This window comes from Vanacampus margaritifer, chromosome 8, assembly GCF_051991255.1.
Source record: "Vanacampus margaritifer isolate UIUO_Vmar chromosome 8, RoL_Vmar_1.0, whole genome shotgun sequence".
NCBI lineage: Eukaryota > Metazoa > Chordata > Actinopteri > Syngnathiformes > Syngnathidae > Vanacampus > Vanacampus margaritifer.
The window spans coordinates 11,644,558-11,667,789 of NC_135439.1; the positions used below are offsets into that span (position 1 = coordinate 11,644,558).

At 40.1% G+C, this 23,232-nt stretch overlaps 3 protein-coding genes across 3 annotated transcripts in view; 1 reads left to right on the forward strand and 2 right to left on the reverse strand.

The window, feature by feature from the left end:
• The first annotated feature begins 768 nt into the window (after nt 1-768).
• On the forward strand, nt 769-9,824 carry cse1l (CSE1 chromosome segregation 1-like (yeast)). Its single transcript, XM_077573830.1, has 25 exons — nt 769-902; nt 2,230-2,322; nt 2,453-2,595; nt 2,683-2,784; nt 2,872-3,017; nt 3,151-3,241; nt 3,344-3,451; nt 3,584-3,676; nt 3,770-3,937; nt 4,000-4,129; nt 4,220-4,285; nt 4,426-4,628; nt 4,704-4,788; nt 5,076-5,137; nt 5,213-5,349; nt 5,697-5,800; nt 5,896-5,993; nt 6,084-6,234; nt 6,331-6,539; nt 7,734-7,831; nt 7,916-8,001; nt 8,132-8,213; nt 8,690-8,836; nt 9,008-9,239; nt 9,325-9,824. The coding sequence occupies exons 2-25, from the start codon at nt 2,238-2,240 to the stop codon at nt 9,412-9,414; spliced, it is 2,916 nt and encodes a 971-aa protein (XP_077429956.1). The 5' UTR covers nt 769-902; nt 2,230-2,237; the 3' UTR covers nt 9,415-9,824.
• Nucleotides 9,825-9,958: 134 nt separating this feature from the next.
• Nucleotides 9,959-13,439, reverse strand: LOC144056776 (retinol dehydrogenase 10-B-like). Its single transcript, XM_077573831.1, has 5 exons — nt 12,869-13,439; nt 11,392-11,490; nt 10,534-10,679; nt 10,306-10,437; nt 9,959-10,222 (listed from the first exon to the last, which is right to left on the reverse strand). The coding sequence occupies exons 1-5, from the start codon at nt 13,316-13,318 to the stop codon at nt 10,102-10,104; spliced, it is 948 nt and encodes a 315-aa protein (XP_077429957.1). The 5' UTR covers nt 13,319-13,439; the 3' UTR covers nt 9,959-10,101.
• A 985-nt stretch (nt 13,440-14,424) lies between these two features.
• LOC144056838 (potassium voltage-gated channel subfamily B member 1-like) overlaps nt 14,425-23,232 on the reverse strand; it is a 53,057-nt gene continuing 44,249 nt past the window's right edge. The window contains exon 3 of the mRNA XM_077573925.1: nt 14,425-22,936. Within this exon, the coding sequence (XP_077430051.1) occupies nt 21,215-22,936 (1,722 nt within the window). The 3' untranslated portion in view covers nt 14,425-21,214. The remainder of the gene's footprint in view (nt 22,937-23,232) is intronic.

Consider the following 23,232-nt stretch of genomic DNA (forward strand, 5'->3'; position numbering starts at 1 on the left):
GTAAGACAAAAGACAAGATACGTTTGTGTACAACTATTCATACACGAGGCGAAGCCATAATGTTTAAGAGTAAAATGCAAGTACAAAATAAAAGCTGGGTAAATTAAATGAAAATTTGTTTGGTTCTGGCAAATGCTCAAGAAGCCAGCGACATCACCGAAAAGCTGTTCATGAGCCTGTCATGAGCTATGGTTGCCTGAAAGTGATTAAAAAACAATACAAAACATCCCAGACATGGCACACACAAAAAAATGCAATTTTGCAAAATATCCTGCCGGCGGTGGGCCTAAAACGGCCCCCGGGCCATGGGTTTGAGACCCCTGCTCCAGTTGGTTAAAAAATGTTGCACGTATGTTGAATGACACAAATTCAGCAAATAAAGGAACACATTTTATCATTGTCATCAACGGCATAGCTTTTTTGTAATATTTTGATTTGTAAGTTGGTCATCAAGGGGGTGACAAGAGAAAAACAATTTTTATAAGCTGCTAAACCTGCTATTTTGTATTTTTTGAATATTTTGTAATCATTTTACATTATACCTAGTGAGCTACAGTTACATTGTTGAGTCTCAGCCAGGTAAACAGCACAACTACACAAGTGCTGTGTCACTTATGATTTCATGGGTGGGACAGAATTTTTTTCTCTCCAATTTGTCATTATTAAAGTGAATGAGTTTCCCGAAAAGATACAAGTTGTCTTTTCGTGCAATCTTGGTCTTGAATCACTAGGGGCGTAGCTTTCCACCGTGGTTTGACATGTGCGCATGCGCAATAGTGTAACCGCGCAGTTCCTTGTGCTCCAGACGTTTGAAAGCTGGCACTGCAAGCACGAACGTGCGGTGTGTGCGTGTGTATCATACCGCTGCATCTCACGCTGACAAATAAGAGACACAGTGACTGGTAAGGCTGCATGCTTACTATCAATAGTGGCTGAGACCTCAAAATCACACACCGGGGGCGTCAGCTTTTAGATTGCGATAAAAGGCGTGTCGCTTAGCTTACTTTATCCCTCTGTTAGCAAGTTGGCGCAAAGGCTAGCGGTGGTTCTATTTACAGGTCCTGACACTCCACGCTGCTAAAGGTTTCGTCTCGCGTCTATGGAGTCCGGCTAACATTACAAACCAAATTAAACACAGTTTAAAAGCTTTACGTTTTTACACCACCGTGTACAAAAATAGGTCACTTTTCCAGTCTAGTTAACGTTTATACGCCAAACTGATCTGGAGTCAGCTGGGCCAGCAGAGTGACTGCAGAGTGTAGCAGGTTGCTAAGTTAGCTGCTAGCGAGCTAACGTCAGGGCTGGGCTCAATGTTTGAATGATTAGCAATGACAGGTCTAAGCTTAGGGGTAATAAACAGTGGACAATTTTGACTTTATTCCTCTTATATTTGAGGCGTATTGTTTCGTATTCAGAAAACGTCGACCTGTAACGTTAAAGTGAATTCGCTGCGCCTTCACGACATAACCAAATTCTCATTGATTGATTGATTGACTTTTTGGACGTCGCTGCTCAGCACTCACTTGTGTGGACTGTAGATCCATCCATTTTCTAAATAGCTGGTCCTCGTGAGAGTCGTGTTTGATTTTGGCCAAGAGGCAAAGCACACCCTGAACTGGTCGCTAGGAAATCACAGGGCACATATAAACAAACGAGACCCCTGGACTTGAGATTGGTCGCAAGTCAATCAGGAAACTATGTAGACCAACAATCCATGCTTATATTCACACCTGTGGACTATTAAGCGTCTTCAGTGAGTGTAAATTTACCTATCTTGCGAGAGAAGCAGGACACCTTGCCCAGCGACTGCTCACCAATCAAATTTGTTGCACATATAGACAACTATTCTCACCTTTAGACAACCCAGAGTTGTCAATCCCCCCCCCCCCCCAGCACACCAAGTGAAGCGGCCCAACTTGCCTGAAGTGTTAAAGGTTGGCGTACATGAATCACAGATTGACTTGCAAATATTCACATTTTCACGATGAAATTAGAGGAAGTGTGGACCAGAAGTTTGTAAGCAACAAAAAAAATAGTGAATAAAAAAAAAGCCTATCTGTCACAAATGTGACGTATATAGATGAAAAATGTAGTTTAAATGTCTCGAGTTTTTGGGGCAAAATGTCACCATTTTAGTCTGGATCCCTAAACAATTTAATGGATAATAATAACCAAAATGTATACTATATTGCGCTTCCAGTGGCTCACTTGCGGTCTTCTCTTTCACAGTAGCAACCATGGAACTGAATGATGCTAACCTACAAACCTTGACAGAGTTCCTCAGAAAAACGCTCAACCCAGACCCAATTGTCAGGCGTCCAGGTAAGACGCTGGAATTGCTAACAAAAACATGCATTCATTTCATACGTGTTGTTTATAACATATCAAACTTCTATGCCACTTTCAATGGACATGTCATGAACACCTGCTTTGTGTTATTTTTTTGTCATAGCTGAAAAGTTTCTTGAATCCGTTGAGGGGAACCAGAACTACCCTTTACTCCTCCTCACTTTGCTCGAAAAGTCCCAAGACAATGTTATTCGTGTCTGCGCTGCTGTTACATTCAAAAACTACATCAAAAGAAACTGGCGCATTGTGAGTATAGACAGCTGTCTTGATTATTTGGTTATTGATGCCGCGGCATCGGTTATGAAGGTTGTGATTTATTACATTTCTCCGAAGGTGGAAGATGAACCGAACAAAATCTCAGAACAAGACAGAACAACAGTCAAAGCAAACATTGTTAATTTGATGCTAAGTAGTCCGGAGCAGATTCAGAAGCAGGTGAGCATCATAATGTATATTAAGGAGTTTCATTTCTTCTTTTTCGTTTATAAAAAGAGCCTCTCTCTGTCTGTTCTTCTTTTTCAGCTGAGTGACGCTATCAGCATCATCGGACGGGAAGACTTCCCTCAGAAGTGGCCTGACCTTCTAACGGAGATGGTGACCCGATTCCGAAGTGGAGACTTCCATATTATCAATGGAGTGCTCCGCACTGCGCACTCACTATTTAAGAGGTATGTGTTGTATGTGTATCTGTCACTCTTCTTTCTACTGAACAAGCTCCATAAGTCCTAGTTTAACCTTTTAATCCAACCATATTGTACTGAGTGGGTCTCTCTTTGCTTCCTATTTGTTTATCCCTCTCAGGTATCGTCATGAATTTAAGTCAAATGAGCTTTGGTTGGAGATCAAACTAGTTCTTGAAACATTTGCCTTACCTCTGACGGAGTTGTTCAAGGTTTGTCGTGACTGATTGTTTCTTGCATTAAACATTGCAGCAAAGCACGCAAATTTTTTAAACCATTAATGTTGATAGCTATAATATTCTTGTTTGTTGCAGGCCACTATTGAGTTGTGTCAGACTCATGCTACCGATGTTAATGCCTTGAAAGTCCTCTTCTCCTCACTCACGTTGATCTCCAAGCTTTTCTACAGTCTTAACTTTCAGGTCTGTTCTGTTCTGTTCATTAAAGTTATGATTAAAAAAAAAAAAGCCATTCCGTGATTTTGTATTCTTAAGGGTTTGGATCCCTTCAATGTATTAACTGACATTACCACCAAATTCTGTGTTGTTCTACAGGACCTTCCTGAATTTTTTGAAGATAATATGGAAACCTGGATGACCAATTTTCATGCACTTCTTACTTTGGATAATAAACTTTTACAAACAAATGTAAGCATGTTTACATTTTCAACTTACTGTAAGATGAAATTCCCATTTTCATCCCCATGAAGGAGATTTAAAATGTCTGTTTTGATTTCTTAGGATGAGGAGGAGGCAGGTCTCCTTGAGCTGCTGAAGTCCCAGATTTGTGACAACGCTGCGCTTTATGCTCAGAAGTATGATGAAGAGTTTCAGCCATATCTTCCTCGTTTTGTCACTGCCATCTGGAACCTTTTAGTTTCTACAGGCCAGGAAGTTAAATATGACCTGGTAAGGTTACGCACTTCATTTTGGTGCATTTTCATGTTTAACCCTTTTTTGTTCTATTGTAGCTCGTGAGCAATGCCATTCAATTTTTGGCATCTGTCTGTGAAAGGCCACACTACAAAAATCTATTTGAGGATCAGAATACACTCACTAGCATTTGCGAGAAGGTCATTGTTCCCAATATGGAGTTCCGAAGTAAGTGACTTTGCTGGCACATGGAAATGTGCTTGAATTCCAATGTGCTTTTTTATTATGCGACTTTTGATCGAACAATATTTTTATTAGGTGCGGATGAGGAGGCTTTTGAAGATAACTCTGAAGAATATATCCGGAGAGACCTTGAGGGCTCTGGTAAAGATGGAAAAATTGCCTTCCTTAATGTCCGTTGATTGATGCAACTGTTTGAAATTCAAAATGGATTCATTTTCATTGTCACGTGTTATTTTTATCGCTTTCTATAATCCTCCATGCATGCACCCTTCTCTTTTCAGACATCGACACTCGTCGTAGGGCAGCTTGTGACTTGGTAAGAGGCCTTTGTAAGTTTTTCGAGGTTCCGGTCACGGCCATCTTTTCCGGATATGTCAACTCCATGCTGGCCGAGTACGCAAAAAACCCCGGTGCAAATTGGAAGCACAAAGATGCCGCCATCTATTTAGTCACGTCACTGGCATCCAAAGCACAGACGCAGAAGGTATTGCTGATGGTTTTGTTTATGCATTGTTGAAGGATAACATTTGGATAATTGGCTCTCGTTTTTCCCCCCCAGCACGGAATAACTCAAGCCAATGAATTGGTGAATTTGACAGAGTTCTTTGTGAACCACATTCTTACAGACCTAAAATCCGCTAACGGTAAGGCAGCTTCATATAATGCACTTGTATGTAAATACATGCAAGATATAGTGAATGTCTGCAATGCATAGGTTTTGTCCATTTAATTATTTTGTACTCCAGATTTTGAGGTAAAAAAAAAATCATGCTAAATCTAATTTGCTGCGGATAAATCCCAAAGATTGAGAGATAAATCAAAACAGTGGAATGTACAAAATGCTGTGGCCAAAGTACAATTCTTCTTACAAATGCATGTACTGTGTGCCTTTTTGACATTAATATACAAGAGCTTGACAATATCGTTGCAGTTAATGAATTCCCAGTGTTGAAGGCGGATGCCATAAAGTATGTGATGATCTTCAGAAGCCAGGTATGCTGCAACTTTTGGTTTCTCCATGGGGTGCACATACCAGTGCAGAATAACTTAGCTGTGCGTCTCTTCCAGCTTCCTAAGGAGCAACTGCTGCAGGCTGTTCCTCTTTTGATATCTCACTTGCAGGCAGAGAGCACTGTGGAACACACGTATGCTGCTCATGCTTTGGAGAGGCTGTTCACCATGAGGGGCCCAAACAATTCAACACTGTGAGTGTCGAGCTGTATATAGTGCAAACTTATTCAGGGAATCCGCAGTTCATTAAAAAAACATTAAAATTCATTAAAATGGATTTTGCACAAATTAAGGCCCTACTAATTGCTCTGAATTTGGAAAGAAAAACATATTGTTGCTGTCACCAATATCCAACATGAAGCACTAATGCCACCTAGTGTCAAAAACAGTATGCATATATGTATACATGTGTATATGCAGTATGACATGGGCATTAAATTAGATTTCATGATACCTGCAGAAACCCTGTATTTAGTAAGGTTATCTTGTGCCGATGTAATGTTAACAAAAAAATCGTCCTTTTGGACTACTTGTTTCTCAGTATCACTGCTGTAGAGATGGCACCTTTTACTGACATGCTCCTCACCAACCTGTTCAAGGCAATGGCATTTCCTGGCTCATCAGAAAATGAATACATCATGAAAGGTGTGCTAGACTTTGTCCTCTATATACTCTCGCATCTGCACATTTATTTGACGTTGCCTTTATTTCTTTTCTTTCTTTCTTTTTTTTTTTTTAAGCCATTATGCGCAGCTTCTCACTCCTCCAGGAAGCCATTGTTCCTTACATTCCCACTCTCATTGATCAGCTCACTCAGAAGCTCCTTTTAGTCAGCAAGGTAACTTGTTTTGTGAATACGCAGCGTTTTCTCAAAATGCTTGCTTTTGCATTTGGGACATGCTAAAGTCTTCTTATGTGTCATTCTCAGAATCCCAGCAAGCCCCACTTTAACCACTACCTGTTTGAGTCCCTCTGCCTGTCTGTCCGCATCACCTGCAAGGCTAATCCCGCCACTGTCGGCAGCTTTGAGGAAGCCCTCTTCCCCGTTTTCACAGAGATCCTCCAGAACGATGTCCAGGGTCAGTTTTGTTGCGCATATAACGTGTTTGCAGGTATAAAGTAGCTGTTTGCTGATCGAGGCTCATGCGCTCATTTTCACTTTTGCTTTGTTGCAGAGTTTCTCCCATACGTGTTCCAGGTGATGTCTCTCCTCCTGGAGATGCATTCCAACTCGATTCCCTCTTCCTACATGGCTTTATTCCCTCACCTGCTGCAGCCTGTGTTGTGGGAGCGCACGGGCAACATCCCCCCTCTGGTGCGCCTGCTGCAGGCGTACATGGAAAAGGGCGGAGCCACGATTGCCGCATCTGCTGCTGATAAAATAGTATGTGATGGCAGTTTTGTACTTGATTACAATGTTTTATATGCCCTGCCCCCATATAAGGAAATATCTTCTAGAACAGGAGTCAGCAACCTTTACTGTCGAAAGAGCCATTTTAGGCCAGATGAATAGCCAAAAATCTGTCTGGAGCCGCAAAACATTTGAACATGGTGATGAACAAAACACTGTTAGTGTTAGTCTAATGTACTGAGGGCCCAAAAGCTAATTAGAGCTACAACACAAAAAATGCCACATCTAATATTAGACATTCATTTTCTTCTTCCTTTCATCTTCTGTTTTTGAATTATTTTGGGGGGTGTTGTAATTTTTCAGACTTCTTTTTGTTTTTATATATATATATATATATATAATTGGATTTTTCTGCCTTACTGTCAAATTTCTGACATTGTTGGCAATTTTATGGACATGGTAATTTTTCTTCAGTTTTTTTTGTTTTGTTACATTCTTTTCTGTCTTTTTTGCTATAAATTTTCTGATATTTTTGTGGACATTATATGGTAATAATGGGCACTTTTTTGTTTTGTTTTTGGACATTTTATGGTTACTTTTTGAATGTTTTAATTTCTGCATTTTTAAAAATTCAGTTCTGTCATTTTTGGTAATTTCATGAACATTTTATGTAAATTCTCCGCTTTTCCTTTTTCTGGTCACTTTTTGGATATATATATATATTTTTTCTTTAAAAAATTATTTTTTATCCACCTTATGCCTCTTTCTTTCTGACAACTTAACTTTGGACTCTGATGTTTTATTTTTTATTTAACCATTAATTAATTTAAAGGTTATTCTATCTAAAAAAAAAAAAAAGACAGAAATTTAAAAAAATCTATTTCTACAAATTTTCTTAGATCTTTTTTTTTGTTAGAGATTTGTAGACCTCTGTTCTAGAAGAACAAAATAAAATGGGCTTAATGTAAAAAAATTAACTATTTATGAAAATTCCAGTAACATTCACATGGATGTATAACCGATTCCACAAAGACACCGATTTTTTTTTCTATAATTTTTTTTTGTTGTACTTTTGCTACTACTACTATTGCGACACATTTTTAGACATCTTGTGCTTATTAAATTATTTAGGCGTACCTAATGGTTTGATCAAGCAGTGTGTATATTCATTAGTTGAGTCTGTTGATGGACAATTAAAATACAGTTTACTTTATCCTTTCTCCTCAGCCTGGACTGCTCGGTGTTTTCCAAAAGCTTATTGCCTCCAAGGCCAATGACCACCAAGGGTTTTACCTGCTCAACAGCATCATCGAGCACATGCCCCCGTAAGTTGGCACTCGTCTGGGCCTCTTTGAACTTTGACTGCTTCTGACACTTTTGTTGTTGTTGTTGTTGTTGTTTTTTGCCAGAGAATCCCTCACTCAGTACAGGAAACAGATCTTTATTTTGCTCTTCCAAAGACTCCAAAGCTCTAAAACCACAAAGTTCATCAAGAGTGAGTACAGTCATTTAGCTTCACCTCATTAACCTTCTCAAGTGTGAGTCTATTCATTTCAAAGAATACATTAGTCAATGCATTGACAGATTGACTAATGGGCTGTCAATGGTTGCCTTTTATGCCGCAGGTTTCTTGGTATTTGTCAACCTGTATTGTGTCAGGTATGGGGCTATTGCACTCCAGGAGATTTTTGACAGCATCCAGCCCAAGTAAGTTTAATTGGAATAATTCACCATGAATCAAAATGTGGTATGCCGGTAATGTGAACATGACAGCTTATATTGTACAATGACGACATGCTTTTGTTACTCTTTGGAGCAAATTGCTCCTTGGCAAACATGAGACAGGCTGTCAATCAAACACTGGTGGCTCTTAGAGGTGGAATTCAATAATTGTCTTGCTGTGTCAAAAGATTCTAATTCAACTTAAAATGTGTTTTGTGGAATATGTATAAATATGAGGATAAGTGGTACGGAAAATGGATGTCAAAATGGCTCTTTGCTGCCATGTTTTACGTTCGGCAGGAGCCAAAAATAATTGCGCTTTTAATAGCTGAAGGTCTCATTTGTCAGAAATTAAATTTTGAATATGTTCACAGTAACCTCAGCTCAGATTTCAATACAAAATCAGATGGTATTCGATGTATCATATTTTAAATCTGATCAATCGTGTCTGCTCTGTATAGAATGTTCGGCATGGTCTTGGAGAAAATTATAATTCCAGAGGTTCAGAAAGTGTCTGGAACAGTTGAGAAAAAGATCTGTGCTGTTGGCATCACAAAGGTCCTCACCGAATGTCCTGCCATGATGGACACTGAGTACACTAAGCTCTGGTAAGCAATCAGCCCAACTTGCGTTTCTTTATTTTCATCTTTTGTGAAATAAATGGCTGGAGGAGTACAACTTGCTGACACGGGTCCTAATGGATGGGATTCGTAAAGATGCTCTCCTTCCAAAATGACATTCCTTAAATGTACAGCCTGGTTAATTATGCGTTTGGTCAGGACCCCCCTGCTCCAGGCCCTCATTGGTCTCTTTGAGCTGCCTGAAGACGACAGCATCCCGGACGACGAGCATTTCATTGACATTGAAGACACGCCCGGCTATCAGACCGCTTTCTCACAGCTGGCTTTTGCCGGAAAGAAGGAGCACGATCCGATCGGAGACGCCGTCAGCAATCCCAAAATATTGTTGGCCCATTCGCTCCACAAGCTTTCTACAGCCTGTCCGGGAAGGGTATGTTTTGTTTTTTAGTGAAGTGATAAACATTTGGATCAGTTTCTGTAATTGATCTTTTTTTCTTTTTTTTTTTTGGGTGTAGGTTCCATCAATGCTGAGTAGCAGTCTGAACGCTGAGGCTCTCCGCTTCCTGCAGACTTATTTACAGGGAGCCAATGTGCAACTGGTGTGAATGACACAACGCTGTTCAGTTCAAAAGGACGCCGTAGTCTCGACTACCATCAAACAGTGGAATTCCCACAAGAGGTATTCATTCACGACTTTGGGTTTTCTTAGTTTTTAAAAGTTTTAAAGATTATGACCAAACTCTAGCCTAACATATACAGTTTTGTTTTTTGACCTATTGGCGTTTGTCGTGAGCCAAAAGTTGGAAAAAGAAACGAGCCAAAGTCCCATCAATCACATTTTCCCTTACAACAGCTCTAATGAAAGAAACGAAACATCTGACACATTTAGAATTTATTTTGGCTTCTTTTTTTTGTATGTTTGTATTTTGTGTTGCATGTTTCCTGTAGGTTTATTCATGCCTAGTCTATTTTGACAATGTTTTTCATGTGAATAAAAAAACAGGCACAGATTTGTCATGGCCTCCGGCATCCCTTCACTTCCTACCTTGGCTCTGTGCAACCGATTCTCAAATATAAATGATGATTTTACGTTCTCTTAATGGAGTGCTCAAAGCCATAAATACATTACTAGGCCAAAAACGGAGACCATATGATTGCTGTTTTATTGCTATCAAGTCCTGAGATGTCATGTAAAAATAGTTGTCACTTAAAATCCGTTGTAATCATACATTTCATTTCAGCAAAAAAAAAAACCCGTCATATTAAATACTGTAAACACAACGGAGGTAGTCTCATGATGATTTGACATGGCCATTACAAGTCCTCTGTTCAACATTCTTGATGAAGGGCAGCATACATTTGTCTCCTCCCATGAAGCGATATGTGGCAAGATTTGCATCCCAGGGTAATAAACTACAGAGGGAAGAGAGTACAGCACAATACGTCAATACTCGTCAGCTGCTGAGCAGGTAGCGTGAAAAATAAGATGCACTTACGCTCGTGTCAAAAACGGGATGTACATAAGGCGAGGGATGCAGATCATTTGCTGTTCTGCCAAAATGGCCGTCATGGACTGCTGAACGGTGTACAGAGGCTCCAATGGTGGGATTAGACTGCGAAGCTCCTTCCTGTAAATCAGATTGAGTTGAAAGGATCTAGCATTATTCAGCTAATTGAACTATCTGTCAGCTAGAGAATAGAATCATCTGGTTATGGAATTTCACCTTATTTCGCAGCCTGCAAACATCCCCGTGTCCACAATGTAAGGGCAGACTAGAGTGGTTTTAATTCCATCGAGCTCCTCTGCTAGCAACTCGTGGGTTAATGACTCGTGGAAACCAACTGCCCCAAATTTGCTGGCACAGTAATCCTGCAGGAAGAGTGTCAACATCTTCAAAAATTATTCCGGGAGAGATGGCAGAAACTGCCAGCGATTATAGTTTGAACCCGTCTGTGACTCTTATACCACAAGAGCGAGCCACCCACTAGGGGTGGGAATCTTTGAATATCAAACGATTCGATTCCGATTTTTGGGTCTGCGATTCGATTCTGAGTCAATTTTTGCTTAGGAACGATTTTTGATTCAAAATGATTTGACTGACAATGATTTTTGCTTCAATCTATAGATGTGCAAGGAATTATAATGATCGACTCCAGTCCGACTTGCTAATGCTAATTAGCGCGCTACTCGCGGCACTTTTATCACTCAAAAGAACGGCTCCACACTGGAAAAAAACTTTTATTTGAATAACTTGATCGTGACTTTTTTCCTTCTACTCGCTAATGTGGCTACAACTTAACAGTGTATTAGACAGTGAAACCACACTGCCCCTCAGTGGTCAAACAGGGTACAACATGAACAGCGCTCCAAATAAAGGCACACACAAAGGCAAGACAGTATAAAATAATTTAAATAAAATAGATTTTGGGACATTTAAAATAAAAAAATAATAATTTAAATTAATTTAAAAAAAATAAAAAATGTTTGGGGCACACCCCTACTGTATACCACTTGTGCTACTTGACCGCACTTTGAGAATCGGCGCTTTAGAAACGCGGTGACATTTTCTCGTCTTTCTTACCTCCACACATGCAGTGCTGAAGAGGCCAAGGGCGCTGGCAACGGTTACTATGTGACCGTGGTTGTTTGCCTTCATCTGAGGCAGGAAAGCCTTGGTCATCTGAGTTTGGAAAGATATTGTTAGCCTTGTAGTGTGGCGTGAGTATCTCACTTAAAGAGAACAATCTCCTTTATTTTTTTTATGTGCAGTAAGACCGAATGTAGGGTGGACATTCAAAAATCAAATTTGGCCCTTCACAGTAAGTGATGTCATAATAAACATGAGCGGGACAAAATATTAAAAGATGTATATTTTTTGTCGTGTACCTAATGTTTATGCTGTTATAGCTAAATTCCCTATGAGAATATGTTGTGCTATTATAATGAGCTTTCATATTTTAGCACAAGACCAGACTAAGAGGATCAACATTAGAATCACATGCTTTAACTGGTTGTTATAATGAGCACCACTACTGTATAGGACGGGGGTGGGCAACGTATACATGGCCACTGAGCACAAAGCTTTGCTGTACAGGACATTGGCTGACCATTAAGGCCTCATAATGATGTGATGGAGCGGCTGCTTCCTTCACACTCTGGTGCACAAATACTGACTGAATACATGTTACATAACTCTTCAGGCGAGTAGATGGTGGATGTGCTTTCCCCAACATGAACCGCCATCAAATGTAGTACAGATGCTTAATAAATGTGCTTGGTATATGTTTTGGGTATCTGTGCTTTTCATTTATTTATTTATATATATATATTTGAGTTTCGTTTTGTTTTTTTTAAATATAAATATTCTTAAATTAAAAAAGGGGATCTCCATGGGTGTTATGAAGGACTTTAATTTATTCAGAACAGTAATGAACCCCAGTGGTGTGTACACTACCTGGTTAAGCACTTTTATGTTTAAAAAATTTAAGGCGTAGAAAATGCAGATACCTGTTATCAAACGTAACGATTAAAAGTAAAAAGTCATCAGAAGTAAAAGACTCAAAGCACAGACACCTGAAAACTACTTAAATACAGTAACGGAGTATTTTATTTTATTTTTTACCTCATGTCACACTCCTGGCATTGCATATACATTAATCAAAGGTGCACTTGGTGAGTCTATACTTGGTTACTTAGTAAAAGCTGAATCAGTAATTATACTTTTAGTAGAGTACATTCTACACGAGTGCTTCTTCCGAATTCCGATTTTATGTCACAAATACGTCATGTCAAAATGGCGGTCTGACGCTCATTGAAGTGCATTGGACTTTGTGTCTTTGTAATTTGATTTGTGATGGTTATTTTGATTTCAAAATGTGAATAAATGTTTGACTACTGTAATCTGCATGTCTTGTATGCTAGTCACAGGCAAAACCAATATAATACGCGTTTGTTTTCACCGTATAAGTTGCGTTGCAATACGGAAATATCAGAAATGCCCGGATGTTCGGAATTGTCCATGAGCATCACGCCGTTTGTGTGTCGGGGTTGCGGCTCACCCAGAACAAAGCGTGGCAGTTGACGAGCAGGGTGCGCTCCAAAAGCTCGTCGGGGCACTCCAGCAGCCTCCTGCCGGCCACCACGCCCGCGTTGTTAACCAGCATGGACACGTCCCCGACCTCCGTCCTCACCCGCCCCGCCGCCTCGTAGATGCGCTCCCGCCGGGACAGGTCCACCGTGTAGGCGTGCACCTTGACGCCGAGCTCCCGGGCCAGCTGGGCTGTGCGCTCGTTGGCGGCCGCGTCGCAGTCCCACAGAACCAGGCGAGCGCCCTCCTTGGCGAACTCCAGGGCGAACAGGCGACCCAGGGCGCCCCCGGCCCCGGTGATGAGGCACAGCTCACCGTCGATGCTCTTCAGCCTCGGCCGGAGGAAAGTCTGCACCACGGCGGCCAGGATAGCGTAGGTCAGGTCGATGAGCATCAGCAGAAGGTCCACGATGATGATCATGGTGCTGCCGTGAGGGAGAACTTGGTCGTGTCGTGTGGTGTGGATTGGATGGGCATTTTTATATAACCGGATTAGGATTTAGAGTTAGACGCTTGGCGGCACCAGTAGAGCAAGCTTTTTTTTCTTTCTTTTTCTAAAAAAAAAAAAAGGTCTGATGTCAGAAAGTGAGTGACAAACCCGGGCGAAGCTTATGATTTAAAACACGAAACTTAATTTCATTATCTAGATTGTCTGTACATACTGTAATTCCAATTTGAACAGTAGTGAGATGTGCAGTAAAAAAAAAAAAAAAAAGACAAAACACTTTTGGTTGCATGACAAATATTTTCTTTAAAATCATGAAATCTCCCCAAAAAACTGAAATATTTTTTTTTGTGTAGAGATGTCTAATATATACATAAATGTACACTTTCACAACTTTGGCAATATGTGGATTCAAATTTGAATGTGCCCTCAGGCACAATTTTTTACACAAGCAAGTAATTATTTGGGCCTCTCATGTCTATTCTGTATGAATTCCTTTTGTCTTTCTGAGTTATGAATGATCTGTGATGTAAGGCGGATTATCCCACCCAGGTTTTTAGCACGTGTACACAAATCCCAAATATTTTGAATTTTTCTCATGAACAATAAGGAAAATGTGTACGGTACTGTTATGAAGGGGGGGGGGGCATTTACGCAGTGTAGTAGTTAAGGGTGTTTGTGTAATCTTAAGAAAGTCTGAAGTTGTGACTGCAGTAGACTGTATTAATGCTTAGAAAAATGTGGATCACGATGAACACAACAACAAACCAAAAATAGAGAAAGTAGGGATTACGTTTTTTTGTTACTCAACACAATCAACTGTGTGATTACGGTACATACTGGCAAAGTGGAAAGTTGCTTATGCTATTTGGAGAGCAATTCTATGGATTGTTTTATCCATCCATCCATCAAAGGTTTGATTATATGGGTGTGTTCTCCTATAAGACCACAAGAGAGCGCTGTTGTGTTAGATTTAGACTCGCGAGCATCATTCTTAAAATATCCCCTTTTGCTCACACGCATTCTACTTTAAAAGGTGATACATGGTCACACGTAATAAAATAAAATAATTGATGATTGAGTCAGATGCGACCAAGGCTGGAATATCTCCTTTAATAATCAGTCATGTAAAGAGACAATTGCTTCAAAATTGCTCACAATCAGACAATTTAAGACTACATCTTCGACTAGATTTACAAGGTCAGTCTGTCGAACAAAGCTACGTGCGTCAAAGATAACACTACAAAGTCAACTTGTACAATGTTTGTAAAAACAAAACAAAAAACTTTTTGTCAGACACAAAAAGGGGCAGGACAGATAGACACAATTGGGGTCTTGAAGAGGTTATGTCCTCCCTAAAGGAGAAGGTTGGTGTTGGTTCAATTGAAACGTGTGCTTGTATTTGGCTTGAGGGTCGTGTGGCATGTTGTGCTTTGAGAAGGAGTTACCCAACGACAGTCCTTAAACTTCCAGGCAGCGAAAGTTTAAAAAAAATCGAGTATAGTGGCGCTTAACAACAGGACATAATGGTATAAAAATGAGCAAGGACACTGGAAGATAAATCCTTAAAAGGACTAAATAATCATTTAAGTAGATTATGTCTTGTTTCAACGAAACTCGTATGTCTGCGAGTCTCATCTCCACACAGATTTGTTGAATACGAAAGAATCTTCAAACAATCTTTGTCATCGCGACCACGTTCTCTGCTTGCAGCTACAGTGGCGATAAAAAGTCTACACGCTCCTGTTTAAATACCAGCCTTTTTTGGTATCAAAAATGTCCGTTCATACATGTAACATGTTCGAGAGTTGAAGTAAAAACACACCCATTTATAACTGGAATGTGGCCGTGTTTAGGATTAACCAATCACATCAAAACTCGGGTTAAATGGGACTCAGCACACACCTACCACTATCTAAAATAAATGTGATTAATCCCAAAGTTCAGATGTTCTAAAATAATTTTACATGTCAGCACTGCTTTAAAAAGTGTCTCCAACAAAATAGTAGTTTATGGCACCGTTGATGCATGCAGTCTAATGTGCGAAGTTATCCAATTCGTAATTTTAAAAATGTGCCTCAAAAATCCCCCCAAAACCTTTTCAAACAATCACGTGACTTCATGTGTAATTTTTAGACTATTGTTAAACTCCAAAAAGGCGATTTGACATTAATTCCAGCTATGCTAACACTAATGCCGCTAGGTGGCAGTACCACTCTGCAAACCTTCCTGTTAGCTTAACACTTCATGTTTGTAATGAATTAGAGTGAGTACTGTAGTTTTCTAATTCGTTATTATAGTTTTATAGTAATCCTCCGTTACGGTTCAGATGTTGCGGACCCGGTTGCTTGCAAAATTGAAAGCGAAACTTTTTTTATTTTTATTCTCCCACTATATGAAAGCATCTGAAGGCTACCATAATTTATTTTTAATTGTAGTTTTCAGAAACGCATTAAATCTCCTTTTACTACTGACTTTTCAGGAGTGGCATCCACTATATGTTTTACTGCCATTTAGTTTTATGACAGGAATCACCATTAGTTTTTATGATGGCGAAAGTTAGAGCCTGGAATGAATTACAAATCATTAATTTTACATTATTTCCAATAAGAAAAATATAACTAAATTGGACAGAAAATAACCAATTATGAATATCGGAAACATGGGATGTATGAGACGATGTCGGTACCAGATGTGATCGGGCTGCTTGGTTGTATCGGGGTTGCCTACAGATGACGTCACGCTGCAGGATTGGCTGGAAATAGTCCGTTTACAATTGTTCAATAAAGTTATATGAAAAAAATGACGGTAAAACATTGGAAAGAAATTAATAAATATGTCATTTAAATAACAAAATGTATGGGCTAAAATTGTAAAAACATGAATAAACCTAAGAATATAAAAGCAGAATACGTTAAGATTGAAGAAATAATAAAATAGATTGAAGCGCCTTCGCGCTTGCCGGTGACGTCACTACGAAATGCGCGATTCACTTCGGTTTCTTTTTTAGCTGTTCACAAGTCACAATACATCACAAAAACAGTCTTAATGATAATAGGATCAATTAACATTCTAAACTGACAATATTTGTCACATCTCAGGCAATTGATTTGTGTATTTATCATTTATTCAATTAATTTTATTATGCATTCAATATATCTTGCGTTTATATCCTAAGGTTTATTTTTGTTTTGACAATTTCAGTCCGTAAATTTTGTTGTTTAAATGACATCTTTAATATTTCCTTTCCATTGTTTAACGTCAACTGGATCATTTCTGGCCAATACTGTAGCGTAACGTGTTCGTTAGGTGACACCGACACGATCTGGCAGCCCGATCTCATCTGGTACTGACAACGGAACGAGCACAAGTGTAGGCTACTAGGTTGTACCATACATTTCACAAGGTGAATAAAAGATGTGTCCGAGACCTTTGTCCTGTTATGTGCAGATATCTCATATGTGCAGTTAACGGCTGAGCTGTAACAAATCTCCCACACCGGTCACTGCTTGTATCATTTCCTGTGAGTTGCAGTTTGAAAGTTAGTTCCACGGAACTCCATGCCATCCTTTGTCCAAAGACATTGGCGTAAGCTAGCCTCCTCTGCTGTCCCAAGGCCAGACCGTCCACTTGCATGCCTGCCATGATATTTATAGAACCATCACACATATCCCCACAAAGAATGTCTCAACCCAGAGGCAATTTTTGCATTGTCATTGCGCACAAAGGACCCGAGCGGTTTTGATAATGAAAAATAGAGTGCTGTGCGTATTATTGAGCTATACTTCACGCTGACAGTACGTTGGCCCGCGTCTTTGTTTCCAAAAGAGCACGAGAAGTGCAAGCAATGTCCTCATGATTCAAAGAAGACTGCGCCGCGCTCATCACGGATGTCAGCTGTAATCAGGCTGACAGGTCCGCTTGCTCTGGTCCAATTCCCATTTCACCTTCAGTGCCTCTATGTGGCGAGGTAAATATTTAGAGTTTGTCTGAATACGCTGTGGTCATTCTTGGTTGGTAAAGAGGATTATCTGTTTTGGAATTAGCAAAACATAGTACAAAGCTTCACATCTGTGATTTCAAAATGCAGTGAAAGATTATCAGTTGTGTTAAATTTACTGTAACTTAATTGGTCTGAATATTATATTTATTATACGTAATGTAATGCAGAACTATTTACGACCTGTAAAGAGAATTTGTTTCTAAATGGCAAAATTTTATTTATTTTTTTAAAAAAACGCAACCCCCTCCCACACTAGCTTTGACCACACCCCGAAAAAGCAAAAAAAGGATAAATAAAACTAAAGTGTGATTTGACAGCCAGTTTGTGGACAAAGGTTGTGAGTGGGCGTGGCCACTTTGGAGCGCCGCGTCGTGGGCCATGAGTGTGTGCATATAAAGACAGAGGAGCGAGGAAGGAGATTTTGCGGCTTGCAAGGGCTTTGCTCTGGTTTGGCTATTTTAGAGCGCCTCGCTGTTGAAATCTGGAAAAGCCCTTTAACGACTCGGGTGGATGAATTCACAATTTTGAAGCCTCATTTTAATAATTCAAATTTAGCAGGTTGCTAACACTGTTCTTTGTGGTGTGCCAATGCATTTATAATCACTTTAAAGTGACTTTAAATGATTTTCAATTTGAAGGCAGAAGGTACAATGAATTTGTGCATACATCATTATTTATATATGTTGCCTAAATTCATTTTTGTCCGGTGGCGTTAAAGAACTTCGTCGCTACAAATTAGACCCCTGCTCGCAACAAAAGTGAGCCATCCAGTCGCCATGGAAACAGTGATTATCCACTTTACCGAGCGTGTTTGCGCCTGTCTGTGATTGGAGCCACTTTTATTTTACTGTGAAAATGTTAAAATGCCGTTCAAGGGGAAAGTCCATTTCTGAAAATTTGAGTTTTATGTCATTTTCCCCCAAATATTATTTAAAATCATTATTGTCATTGTGATCACAACAAGGACATATCATTTTCCGTCAGTATTGATAGTGTAACTAATCAAGTGTATTAATTATGGTTAAAAATTCAAGTGCGGTGTACTCTAATGTGTTCATTTAAGCTACTTTGCGCCGCCAAATAAACAAGCTCCCTGAAATAAGTCGTACTGTACATTTATTCTACTGTATGCTGCAGACAAAGTCATCACCTTCACGAGCTATCAGAGAAGAGTTGTCTTTGGTTCTTCATATTGCACAAAGGATAAAGGGAGAGACGTTTACAACAAGAGACTTAAGCAAACAATACAAATGAATCTACTGCTCAGTATCAGCTAATAAATGCAACTCCAAAATAATGCATTTCATACATCGAAATGCTCACTATGAGGTTAGGACAGTACATCTAAGAGTCCATTCTTTTATAAAATCTCTTAAAAATATAAATTATTTTCTTTTCCTTGTACAATAAACATGTATCGTTTTTGATATTCTACTTTTTGAAGTCATATATTGTACAATATTTCCACAACACAATTTCAGCATCGCCTATCCAGCTAAAAAGTGATGCCCACGAGCGCGTACAGTGGACAAGACATGAAACACTCATTTGTACCCCACGCCGACATAAACAATAAAGCAAGAGGAAATATAGTTTTGATTTCACATTAAGGTGCCGTCTTTCGGGAACAAGGAGGAAAGTCGAGCAGCCTTTCAGTTTCTCTATGTGCAAAACGAGAATGAGCACAAACGAGAGACAGAAACACGCATCGATATCACACTTAAGAGAGAAAACAGACATAACAATAAGTATATTGTTTAAGAACATCATTATTTCACACTCTCATTTGTGTTGCATCTGTCAACTCTGCAGGACAACATCAACTAAGGCCAGTTTTGAGGAAGGAGGCTAACAGAGGCAAGCTATGCATGTGGTCAAAGTAACGCCACAATTCAACATTTCCAATTACTTTACTCATAATATTCCCCCCTACAATACAATACAAATCTGGGCCACTGTCCAATAATAAGCATGTCTACACGGTCAATCCCCAAATATAATAATATAAGATTCAAATTTCAAACTTCTGGTTGTAAATGACACAAAAGAATGTAAATAGTTGTGTTAGCGATATTCATGAAAATATTAAGTATTTTTTTAAATATATTTTGAAACTGATTCAATTTTGAGGAAAAATTATTTTGCAAACATTTTTTACATAATCTAGAACATTCTTAGAAAATGGCATATATGTGTTTTGACAAGTATAAAAACATAAAATAAATAAGGAAAAGGGTAAGTATTTTTAATCTCTAACACGATATTTTTTTCAGCAAAAAAATAAAATTAAAATAAATAAAAATTGGTCTTAGTTTTACTGTACCTCAAAACTTGACAAGAATTTAAATAAATTTGGGCTTCAGTTTACATCCTTTTCATTGGACAGCAAAAACTCATCTGTAGATGTCTGTTTCAACGGCCTCAGTGCTTGTGATTGAAATCCATAAAAAAAAATCATGTGATTTTCTGGAATTTCAGAAAAATGGGTTTTGTCTATGAACTATTGGCTGAAACAGCAGTACATATATATATATATATATATATATATATATTTCAAACAGGCATTCCTTGCCTTTGGCATGTTCTCAGGAGAATTTAGTGGAAAATGGTAGAAAATGTTATGCACTGTTCCATATGAGCTTTCCGTCGGCATTTTCTTTTAACATTGTTTTATACACTGATATATCTTAAAAAGGCTATACATATTACTTATTGATATTATTATTATTATTAATAATTACTTAATAAAAACAGTGGTGCCTTGACTTACAGATGCCATTTATCCGCTATAAATGTTCTCCTTCTAGTGTGTGTGCCTTGGCCACCAGGGGGCAGTATAGTACAGACATAGACAACACATGAAGAAGAGTTTCACAACTGACACAAGCTGTAGTCGTTTCTGGTTGAGGATAAAGATTATATTGTCACTGTCCGGCAAAAACATCATATGTTCAAATGTAATCATATTTTTTTTTTCACAAATCGTTACTAATGGTTATTTTTATGCAACACTACCCAATTTAAAGCGGTGAAAATAACTTGAAAACATTGCCACTTGATCGCAATTTATGTCTGAGAAGTGTTGCAAAATGAATTTCCGTTTCCTCGTTCTGCGGAAGTGTGTGGTGTAATAGTCGCCTAACATCTTGAAAATAGTAAAATTAGTTACTTATGTCGCTGTTATGTGTGTGTGTGCGTGTATTATATGAACCACAGATGTAAGTCTTATTGTTTTATATATTTCATCGCTCATGGCTTTAGACTTTTAATAAGGAGTTTGGGAAAATAATGTTGGTCTGATGTTTGTTTTTGTGCCGCGCGGTCACTGTGTTTGCACATCATCATCAATGGCAGCGTAATAAATAATCTTTAAAAAAAAAAAAAGCATATAAAATTAGTGGTTGAATGTATTTTTTTAGTAGTGTTGTGTTGTGCTGTATTGTAAAAAAATAGTAATGTAAATTATAATACTGCTTGAACAAATGTCATTTGTTAGCCCGTCTATTGTGTTGCATTGCGTGTTAGCATCAAGCTAGCAGACGTTACCGAAAGGCAAAGTCGTGTGGTTGTTTCAAATACACAATTTGTAAATCTACATTTTTAAAGTAATCCCTAAATTGTCAGTCTTCTACTAGTTACAGTGCATGACCTTTCATACAAAATGCTACTAAATTCTCACAAAAACAGGGTAGGTCTGTGCTAAATGAATTGATTTAGAAGCAGAATGTAAACAACATTCCTCTCATCCAACATGGGAAATGTTGTGCTCTATCCTTCACATGTTGGAAATGTCAGTCATATTTGTTTTCATCAGAGTTCACTGTGCTTTTCCATTGTCTCTTTCCTGTGTGCACTCACTTGTGTCAAGTTTACGTTTTTGAATGACTCTTGTCTCCCTGAAGTGGCCGTACTTCAGCCATGTGGTTCTCCTGCCCGTCTCGCATCCACGTGCTGTTGCTCCCCAGCTTCCTCTGGAAGCCCTCCATGTGGTTCGCTCCCTGTCGGCCAAATCTGGGACTGGTTCTGTCCAGGAGTCTCTGCGCCGGGCTGACGAGCGACCCGTCGTGCAGGTGCTCCTCCTCGTCCGTGTCGGCGTCGATGAACTTGTGGATGGAAGCGTCGTGGAATGTGAAGATGTGCGGAGGTAAGTTCTCCGGACTCTTGCTGGGCGTCCTGCTGCTCGCAGTCGTGTAGACGGACACCTCCGGGCTCTGGAGCGAAGAGCCATCGGAGAGCACCCGCACCCCTGAATCCCGCCCTCCTCTGAAGCTAACCCTGACCGAGGGGCCCTTGAGCGGATTGCTACATCGTAGATCCTTTAGGCCCCTTCCTGTCAGGGGTGTGGCACTGCCTTCGTTGTCATTCTCCAAGGTGGGTTCCAGACTCGGGTTTGTGCTGACCCTGCCGAGAACGGTGAAACGGGAGCTCTCGGGGAAGTCGGTGGCGCAGCTGATGAAACTGTCGATGCTGGACATGCTCCTGATGTCCGGGACGGCCCTCATTTCAAATTCCGCTCGGTGCCTCCCTGTTTTGGACAACGACATCTTTTCCTTGCTGTTGAGGTCGGGTTGGGACTGAGTCTTGGCCATGTTGTCGTACATCTCCTCGAGGTTGTGAGCGCTGAGATGTTGAGGGCTTCCTGAAGGCTTGGCTTGCTCCTGGTGACCCGACTCCAGGTTGTGCTTGGTGTTGCTGGGACTCATCTCCGACTTGACTTGGCTATGAGGTACATGGTTCACTTGAACCTTCTTTCCCGCTTTGTCGTCCATGATGTCCATCAGCTCTACGCTCCGGCCAAAGGCGTCCTTCATGTTCATGGAGATAATGCTGCCATTTCTTTTTGCCCTCTCCAAGGCCTCCCTCCTTTTGATGGCTTTTTCCTGCCTCTTTTGCTCTTTGTAGAACTCGGAGAAGTTGTTGACAATGATGGGGATGGGCAGGGCGATTACTAACACGCCCGCAATGCAGCACAAGCCGCCTACTATCTTCCCCAGTAAGGTTTTGGGATAAATATCTCCGTATCCAACTGTGGTCATTGTAATCGTAGCCCACCAGAAGGAGGCCGGGATGCTTTTGAACTTGGTGTCCTCTTCATCCTTCTCAGCAAAGAACACAAGACTGGAGAAGATCATGATACCCATAGCCAGGAACAGGATCAACAGACCCAGCTCGTTGTAGCTCCTCCGGAGGGTGAAGCCCAACGACTGAAGACCCGTGGAGTGCCGAGCCAGCTTCAAAATCCGCAGGATGCGCATGATCCGGAAGATCTGCACCACGCGCCGGACGTTCTGGAACTGCAGCACGCTCTTGTTGGATTCCGTCAGGAAGATGGTGACGTAGTAGGGCAGGATGGCCAGCAGGTCGATGATGTTCAGGGGACCCTTGAAGAACTTCCATTTGTTGGGGGAGGACAGGAAGCGCAGCAGGTACTCCATGGTGAACCAGGCGATGCAGATGGCCTCTACGTGGGCCAGCTGAGGGTTGTCTGTGGGTTGACCAAACTCGTCGGTGTCCTGTAGATCTGGCAACGTGTTCAGGGACAAGGCGATGGTGGACAGCACAATGAAGAGGATGGAGATAATGGCCAGGATCTGGAAGTAAACACATCAACAACCAAATCAGCGGAGAAAGAAACCGGATTAGATTAGATTACATGGGAGCAGCACGGTGCCAGAGTGGTTAGCAAATTTGCCGCGCCGTTCGGAGGTTTGGCGTGTTTGCATGATCTGGCTGCTTTCAGCAGTCACTCAATTAACTCATTCACTGCCATTGACGGCTATAGACGTCAAAAATTCATTTGAACAATTTCTATTAGTTTAAAATTGTTTCCCACTTTTGTTAACAAGAACTAGATTTTTTTAATTATTGTATTAGAACAGATTAGACA